The sequence below is a fragment of the Indicator indicator genome, unplaced genomic scaffold (genome assembly GCF_027791375.1).
Source record: "Indicator indicator isolate 239-I01 unplaced genomic scaffold, UM_Iind_1.1 iindUn_scaffold_145, whole genome shotgun sequence".
In the NCBI taxonomy this organism is placed as follows: Eukaryota; Metazoa; Chordata; class Aves; order Piciformes; family Indicatoridae; genus Indicator; species Indicator indicator.
The window spans coordinates 71,750-79,808 of NW_026539242.1; the positions used below are offsets into that span (position 1 = coordinate 71,750).

General features: G+C 48.1%; 2 protein-coding genes across 2 annotated transcripts; both read right to left on the minus strand.

The window, feature by feature from the left end:
• Nucleotides 1-65: 65 nt before the first annotated feature.
• Nucleotides 66-2,640, minus strand: LOC128980383 (zinc finger protein 638-like). Its single transcript, XM_054398853.1, has 2 exons — nt 2,049-2,640; nt 66-190 (listed from the first exon to the last, which is right to left on the minus strand). Exons 1-2 carry the CDS (start codon nt 2,475-2,477, stop codon nt 176-178), a joined length of 444 nt encoding a protein of 147 aa, XP_054254828.1. The 5' UTR covers nt 2,478-2,640; the 3' UTR covers nt 66-175.
• On the minus strand, nt 2,534-5,708 carry LOC128980382 (zinc finger protein 638-like). Its single transcript, XM_054398852.1, has 3 exons — nt 5,623-5,708; nt 2,646-3,663; nt 2,534-2,569 (listed from the first exon to the last, which is right to left on the minus strand). Exons 1-3 carry the CDS (start codon nt 5,646-5,648, stop codon nt 2,534-2,536), a joined length of 1,080 nt encoding a protein of 359 aa, XP_054254827.1. The 5' UTR covers nt 5,649-5,708.
• Between the last annotated feature and the right edge of the window lie 2,351 nt (nt 5,709-8,059).

Below are 8,059 nucleotides of genomic sequence, written 5' to 3' on the forward strand. Positions count from 1 at the left end.
GTAGAGGTAGAGGTCCCTCGACCTGCTGGCCACAGTCTTCTTGATGCATTCCAAGAGATCATTTGCCTTCTTGGCATTGCTGCCTCATGCTGAACTTGTCCATCAGGATTCCTATGTCCCTTTTCCATGAAGCTGCTTTCCACCAGGTCACTCCCTGGACTCGTCCCTTGAGGACTCAGAACAGTCTGAGCTGCCCAAGCAGCAGCAGGTGTACATGAAGAAAAAAAAGTGATACAGAACAAAATCAGTACCAGATTTCTACCAGAGCTAGAAGCAGCCACAAGAGGGAGCAAAGGTTGAGTAGCTGCCATAAGGTGAGGCCATCTGGAGAACACACACTTCGCTGCAGCACCCTTTGGACAAGAAGGTATCACCTTGAATAAAGCTTGAGGTGATCTGTGAAGAACTTTTAGGAGTAACTTTTGCTCTGGTTTAGAAAGCACCAGCAAACAAGCTACCGAACAATCCACATCTGGGCAGATGACACCTTTGGGAAGAGCTTTGTCTATCATTTGCAACACCCCAAATCTATCCTTTTTACGCATTTTCAGCTAAATTCGTCCCTTTTAAGACCTCAAGGCTGCAGAGACAGCCACATTTCTGCCTGGTCTTGAGTGCTTCAGGGTAAAAAAACATGAAAAGGGATTTTTAGTCCGCAGCCCCAAGACAGCTTCACCAACTTACCCATTCCTTTGGCTTTTGAACATGCAGCCTGAACAGGACTTGGTGATCTTCCATCATTCTGCAAAATGCCTTCCCTCTACCACCCCCCATGGGCTTTTCACACATTTCCTGATGATTCTTTAACCATGAAACTAATAATGACTTATTAATTTTTAGGGTTTAATCATTTTTGACACGTTAAGCCTAAGCCTTCAAGGAAAACCCCCCCACAGCTATCAAAATGCTTTTTTCTCTCCCAGTATTCCCCAGTTCCTTCCATTTCTTCCTTTAAGAGGTGAAACTGTTACTGGCTTCCTAGCTGAATGCTCAGTCAGCTGAATGAAGCATTTTGTGCATCCCCCAGAGCCAGCCTCCAGCCTTGGGGACACTCAGTGTCACACAGACCACGTCTGGAAGATTAAATCTTTGCAGCTCAATAGGCTGCTTTGTTTTAACACAGACTTTGTAGGGGGGGGCAGGGAGGCATGAATAAATGAACATCTATCAGCTACCCTACTGAGATTTGATTTGTGCATACATTTTAGTCCCCCACTTAACATCAATCCCCCAAACCCAGCACAGTAGGGGTTGGAAGGAACCCCTGGAGATCTAGTCCAACCTACCTGCTGAAGTCGAGTCACACAGAGCAGGCTGCCCAGGACCATGTCCAGGAAGGTGATGCTTTACTTACGGAATCACATCATCATTTCGGCTGGAAAAGATCTCCAAGATTGAATCTAACCCTTGACCCAGCACTGCCAGGTCACATCCCTCAGCACCATATCTACACAGCTTTGAAAATCCTCCAGGGATGGGGACTCCATCACTGTCCTGGGCAGCCTCATCCAGGGCTTGATCCCTAGGAGAAGAGACCAACCCCCAGCTAGCTCCAATCTCCTTCCAGGGAGCTTTAGAGAGCCAGGTCTTTCCTCAGCCTCTTTTCTCCAGGCTGAACAACCCCAGTTCCCTCAGCTGCTCCTCACAAGACTTGTGCTCTAGATCTTTCACCAGCTCTGCTGCCCTCCTTTGGATATGCTCCAGCACCTCAACATTGTTCTTGGAGAAAGGAGCCTAAAAACTCAACCGATACAGTTTGGCTTCATTGATAAAGGGTTGGTTTTGTCATTTGAAACCCTCTGCAGCAGACACAAATCACTTTTAATAAACAACAACAAATATAAACCCAACGTGCATGGCAACTGTGAAATGAAGTTTGGAACAGAAGAGGCCGTGCAGCAGTTACAATGATTTACCAGCACCAACTTCTAGCACATCTCAAACTGGTGACCCGCAGCACAACTCAGGAAATAATTAGTTCATTAAAAGAGGGCAGCAGGTAAGATGCCGAGGACAGGTTTATGGAATAATCTTTGAGAGCCACTCACCTTCATCTCAGTGCACTCAATGTTACACAGAGAACACATATGTGGGAATATTCTCGGCGACGTGGCATAGTAGTCATTCATCATTGATGGGGTGGGCAATTTTTTGATCTTCTGGGCATCGGACTGTGGAAGGACAGGAAGCCACGATGCTTTCACGATGCCAAAAGGAGATCTAAAGGGCTCCTCGGCCTGTGGGCGGAAGGGCTTGGGTGCCGCTCCCGAGCCACTCTGGGCGTTGGGCTGGCTCGTTCCAGACTCGTGTTGAGGTCTTTCGTGATGGTTTACAGTCGGGATTTCAGCAGCAAAGGGAGGTTGGGTCATTGGTGGCATCACGTGCTGGGGCATGGGCTGCTGGACAAGAGGAGGCATGACTGGTGGCATTATGGGTTGCACCAAAGGTGCCATGATGGGTGGCATCATAGGTGGCATGATGGGTGCAATCACAGGCTGGGATACAGGTTTTACCCCAGGGAGTCCAGGAGGCGTTACGCATATTCCGGACACCTTCCCCGGAGCCTCAGCTGGAAAAAAGGATTGAGTGTTTGAGGAATCGATCTGGAATCTTGTCTGTTTGATCAGATCTTCAACTTGAAACACCGGATTGCAGGGCACGCTCGGCGGTGGGACAGCCATCGGCACGCTCTGCTCCCGGGGGAACTCTTCCCTCTTCTCCGCGCTGGGCACCTCAGGAGCATACACACGTGCTTCCAGGGGCTCTTCCGGCAGCGCTTCGGGGTTGAAAGGACGCACTTCCAGGGGGTCCTCGGTGTAACCGTACTTGCTCGCATGGCCGTAATCGATCACTTTACTCTTGACTGCCGCACCGCCGCTACCACCCACGGGTTCCTCTGCCCGGCTCTGACTGTGTAGGCCAGGCAAAGAATGCCCCATCTTACGCATCCGGATTTCTCTCAGGATCAGCGGCATGTTCTCGGGCGTCAGCTGATCGTCTGGATAACGGCTGAGCTCCTCCAGATCTTCGTTGGACAGCCCAAAACTCGCGAGAATACTGGAAGCGCTTTCTGGCGTGTAGCGGTTCTGGGCGTTGGAGTTCTGCTCTGAGATCCGCGCCGAGGCAGGTGGCTTTTGCCCACTCATCCCAGCCGGGCACGGGCTGATATCCCAGCGAGTTGGGCGAGGCTCCCCCTTCTGCTCCTGGTGTAGGTTTGACTTCTCCTTCACCTTCCTCGGATCAGGCCTGTGCAGAGTTACCCGAACGTTTATCCTCTGGGAACCTGTCCACTGAAGTGTCTCCTGCCCCGAACATCTCGGTGGCATTCCTTGAGGTGCTCCAGGCGTGGGTTTTCTCTGAAGACCTCCTGCACCCCTTCCCGTAAAGGATCCTGGAGGCTTTGTGCCAGACGGGTTAGGTCCTCTGGGCCTCTGAGGTAAAGTTCCTCTAGGGCTAAACATTGTGCTTTTCGGAACCACCTGATTTAACCAAGCATGAGGAGGTGCAGAAGCGTTGGGAGCAACCGAGGTCAACTGCTGAAGAGCCAACTGTGTCTTAATGTGAGCAAACTGTAAAGGAGGAGGGCCCAACAGAAGTGGGCTCCCAACGCCAAGGTGCAAGGAATTCACAAGTGGTGCGAAACTTTCCAAGAATAACACAAAGCTGAAAGTTAAAAGACAAGGATTAGATGGTTTGATCTTTTCAGCTACGTTATGCTGTGGGTTCTATAACCAGTGAGAACAACAGAGGTCACAGCAAGGTGCTTTAGTGACAGTTTAAATAGTACTTTGGGATTCAAAACTCAGTGGAACAGGTTTGGGTTTTTTTCTGCACTGCATAACATCTTAACATGCAGTGGTTAACAGGTAATTAAGGAAATGAACTTGACTCAAGTTCAAACATCACAGACAACATACCTGGAGATGACACTCAAAACTTTTCCAAAACTTAGCATTTCAGTGCTTCAGAACAGTTTGGTTTTTATTTACAATGACAATAAGCCAAAATAGCAAACCCCATTTATGAAGCAAAACCCAAGTGAAACCATTATGTAGATGTTACAAACACCAGTGGTTTGGTTACAATAGTTTTGTAACCTCAACAGTTACAACTGGGATGCCAGCTCACTGTGGACTTGATCTGAAGACAGCGGCAGAGTTTTTCAGGAGGACACTCCCATGACCACTCTCAGGGGTAAACTACTATACCCTGAAAGTATTCCAAGGGAGTGACAACATTTGAGCTCTGTGGCTAGAAAATAATTCATTTCCAGATGTTAAAGGCAAGATCTTTGATTGACACAGCTTTCAACAGGTGTAAGATCATACAGAAACTGGAACCATCTACTTATGAGCACAAGGGCAATGGAAGCTGCCAGCTTTTATTTCAGCTCAAGCCACCAAGAACCTGGTCCCATCAGGCAGTAAAAGAAAGTACAAATGCAGGTAGAATAAGACAAAGTTATGCTCACACTAACAAATTTAAAAAAAAAAATTAAATACCACCAAGCCTGGGAAATTCTTGTAACAGACTCAGAGCAAAGTGCCTCATCCACAGGACCAGCACAGGCAAAAGGACCCCAACAAACCCTCACCCCACCCCTTGCCACTTTATCTCCCCAAACCAGACAACCAGCTGGTGTCACTCTCCTCACAGCTCTAGGTGAGGTCTGAATGAGGTTTACTGGCAGCTTTTCACCAAGTACCTTTAGCAGGGCTTGCAGATACACCTGGGTGGTTCTGAACTCACATGCTGGACCTCTGCAGTGTTGAGGTTCTGATCTCACCAATACTAACTCCACCACAGGTATGGTTTTCAAATTTCCACTTAAATTGTCTCCAAATAGAGGGGTTTTTTTCAAGCGACTGGACGTGCCTCTCTCATATCAGTCATCTGTAAGGACTGAAGCTTGAGAACCACAACTCAAAAGACAAAAATGACACACAGCTTGAGAGAGGTGAACCACAGACAAGCTGCAGGGAGACTCAGATTTTACAGCTGAATCCCTCTGACTTGTTGCTGTCACATTTTAAAGTTCTATTGGCAATTATTTAATCTTAATAAGTACAAACTGCAGCCAGGCCAAGGACAAAAAGTACCTACAGTAACATCATCCACCTCTCTTCATCAAAAAAAAGGAAGCCATAACAAAGATTCCCACCAGACAACCCCAGAACCAGGCCCTCATCCAACATCTCCCTCAACAAATCAAAGCATATTTAAATGTCAACTGCACATTAGGCCAAGTTCATTCTAGCCACTTTCAAAACAGACCATGAAGCAAACACTTAAAATCATCTCCTGCCTGCCCTTCAGACTTGCTGTTCCTGAGAACTCCCAAAAGTGGAGAGCAAAAAACAACAGACCAAACCTCTCATTGTGAAAGTACTTGGAGAGAGAACAGAATCAAAGCCAACCATGACTAGTGTGAAAATATCAGTAGACCTCATTTTACAAATCTCTGTTTGTATTGGAAGAGACCTTTAATATCATGAAGTTGTTGGACTGAACCCAGCACTGCTAGGTCACGACTAAACCATGCCCCTCAGTACATCTTTGAAACCCCTCCAAGGACGGACACTTCACCACTGCCCTGTCAGCTTGTTCCAGGGCTTGACAAACCTTTTGGGGAATAAATTGCTCCTCATATCCAACCTAAACCTCCCATGGTGCAACTTGAAGCCATTTCCTCTTGTTCTTGGCAAAAGTTGGGCTGGACACAGCTGGAGAACAACACAATGCTGGAGTTGTAGTTGTGGTGAAGGCACAAGGGGTGGATCACGAGCCAACTCTTCACTTCTGGTCTGTGCTGGGATGCTGCTGCTTTGGTTTGAGTTCTTCTTGTTGAGTGAATAGTGTGAAGAACATGCGATGAATGTGCATTTTAATGATAATTCTTAATTATATGATTCACAGAGGCAAGGTGTGGAATGCGTTGGGTTTGCATGGAAAGGGTTTGGTCTCGTACAGAATCTCTTACAGAAGGTTGCCCTCCACCAAACTCTGCAGCCTGCCCAGCTCTCACTGAATGGCAGCACAGCCTGACAGGGTGTCACCCACTCCTCCCAGTTCTGTATCATCAGCAAACTGGCTGAGGGTTCACTCCATCCCTCAAGTTGCTGATGAAGACGTTGAACAAGACTGGTCCCAGCCCTGACACGGTGAGCTACAGGCCTCCAACCAGATTGCACAGCTGATCACAACCCCCTGAGCTCTGTCCTTCAGCCAGGTCTCAACACACCTCACTGTCCACTCATCCACCCCATACTTCCTGAGCACACCTATGAGGATGTTATGGCAGCCATTATCCAAGATATTAATTAAGCAAAACAGACACACAGAGACTTTTCTCAGAAGCAGCCAGCAGAAGGCTGTCATCAGGGCATGGCAATGCTGGGCCTGCTCACTGTCCTTCCAAAAAGGTTAACCAACAAACAGCCTTGGAATTGGATGCTCCCTGAACAGGACTTGCAACAGTCACATTCTCAGCCACTGCTCTGGCAAAAGACTGGCTCCAGCATTTGAAACAACCTTCCTGAATCAGGGAGGAATTTACCCCCACAGGAACACAAACAGATCTGAGCAGTTTCCTCATCACCCGACCCCATCAACAACTCAAAAAGCAGTAAAAAGAGGTCAAGCACATAAACAGGCTCAGATTCTCTCCTGACATTCAGTCAAGTGCTGCAGTGAAGCCTCCATCAGCTGGGTCTCATGACTGACCTTCTCAAAAGAAACACTGGAAACAGACAGTTGAAAGATAAAGCCATGCCAAGAGCAAGGAAACAATGCTCTGGATATTTAAGGCCAGAATGTCCCCTTCCTCTTCAAGCAGAGCTTTGTTTGGGGCGTGTCTCTGATCCTCCAGGACTGCCTTTGCTGGTGCAGTGACATCCTGACTGGTTTCACAGCAGTCACCAAGCAGCTTGCTGATGCTTTATCAGAAACGAATAGGTAGAATTCCTCAAAGACAACTCTCCTCAGGTGGACAAGGTAGTTCTTCAAACTTCAAAGCCTCACAGAAAAGTCAGGTACAGCCTTCTTGCTTTCCTTTTAACTTCAACAGTCAATTTCACAGAGCTTCCCAAAATGGATGGGTAAAAGAAATGTTCTGGCTATCTGCTTAGAGAACACCAGCATGGTGGAGCTGGCAGGGACCTCTGGAGATCTTCTAGTCCAACACCAGCTAAAGCAGGGCACCCACAGCAGCTTGCCCAGGAGCACAATGTCCAGGTGGGTTTAGAATCTCTCCACTGAAGGAGACTCCACAACCTCTCTGGGCAGCCTGCTCCAGGGCTCCAGCACCTTCACAGCAAAGAAGTTTCTCCTCATGGAAGTTCAGGTGAAACCTCCTCAGTTCCAGTTTGTGCCTGTTGTCCCTTGTCCTGTCACTGGGCACCAATGACAAAGAGTCTGGCCACATCCTCTTGCCCCCCACCCTTTATCTCTTGCTGAGCATTGGTCAGATCCCCTCTCAGACTGTTCTCCAGGCTCAACAGCCCCAGGGCTCTCAGCCTGGCGTGGTTTAAATGTTAACAAAGGGACCTTAGGGTGGAACCCGACGCCGGGGGAGTCACCAGGTCATGTTACTCCCTCTCCTTTCCTTCCTATCCTCTATTTAAGGGGGCAGTGCTCTCTCTCTTGCCTCTTGCCTTCCTGCCGGGTGGGGAGCTGCTGCCAAGTGTTCAGGCCTACCTCCAGGGAGTCCACTGCCATCCAACCTTTGGGTTTGCCTGTCTCTGTATATATTCCTTTCCTCAATACCTCTGTACATCCCTTTTCCCTAAATACCTTTTATTTTTTGTTAAAATTGTTTTCTTAACTTTCAATTCTGTGCAAGTCCTTTTGTTTACCCCTTTACTTCTCCTGCCTTTCACCCTGAGAGAGGATAATCTAAATTCTGTCCTGTGGAGCTTTTGCCCTGAAAGCTTAAACGGTGACATAGCCCCCCCCTAGGTAGGGCAGCACCCAGGAAAGCTCTTTGCAAGCCCAAACCCTCCTCTTTCTTCCTCCACCCAATTTGTACAACTAAGCAGGACATCACAGGGTACAAAATGAG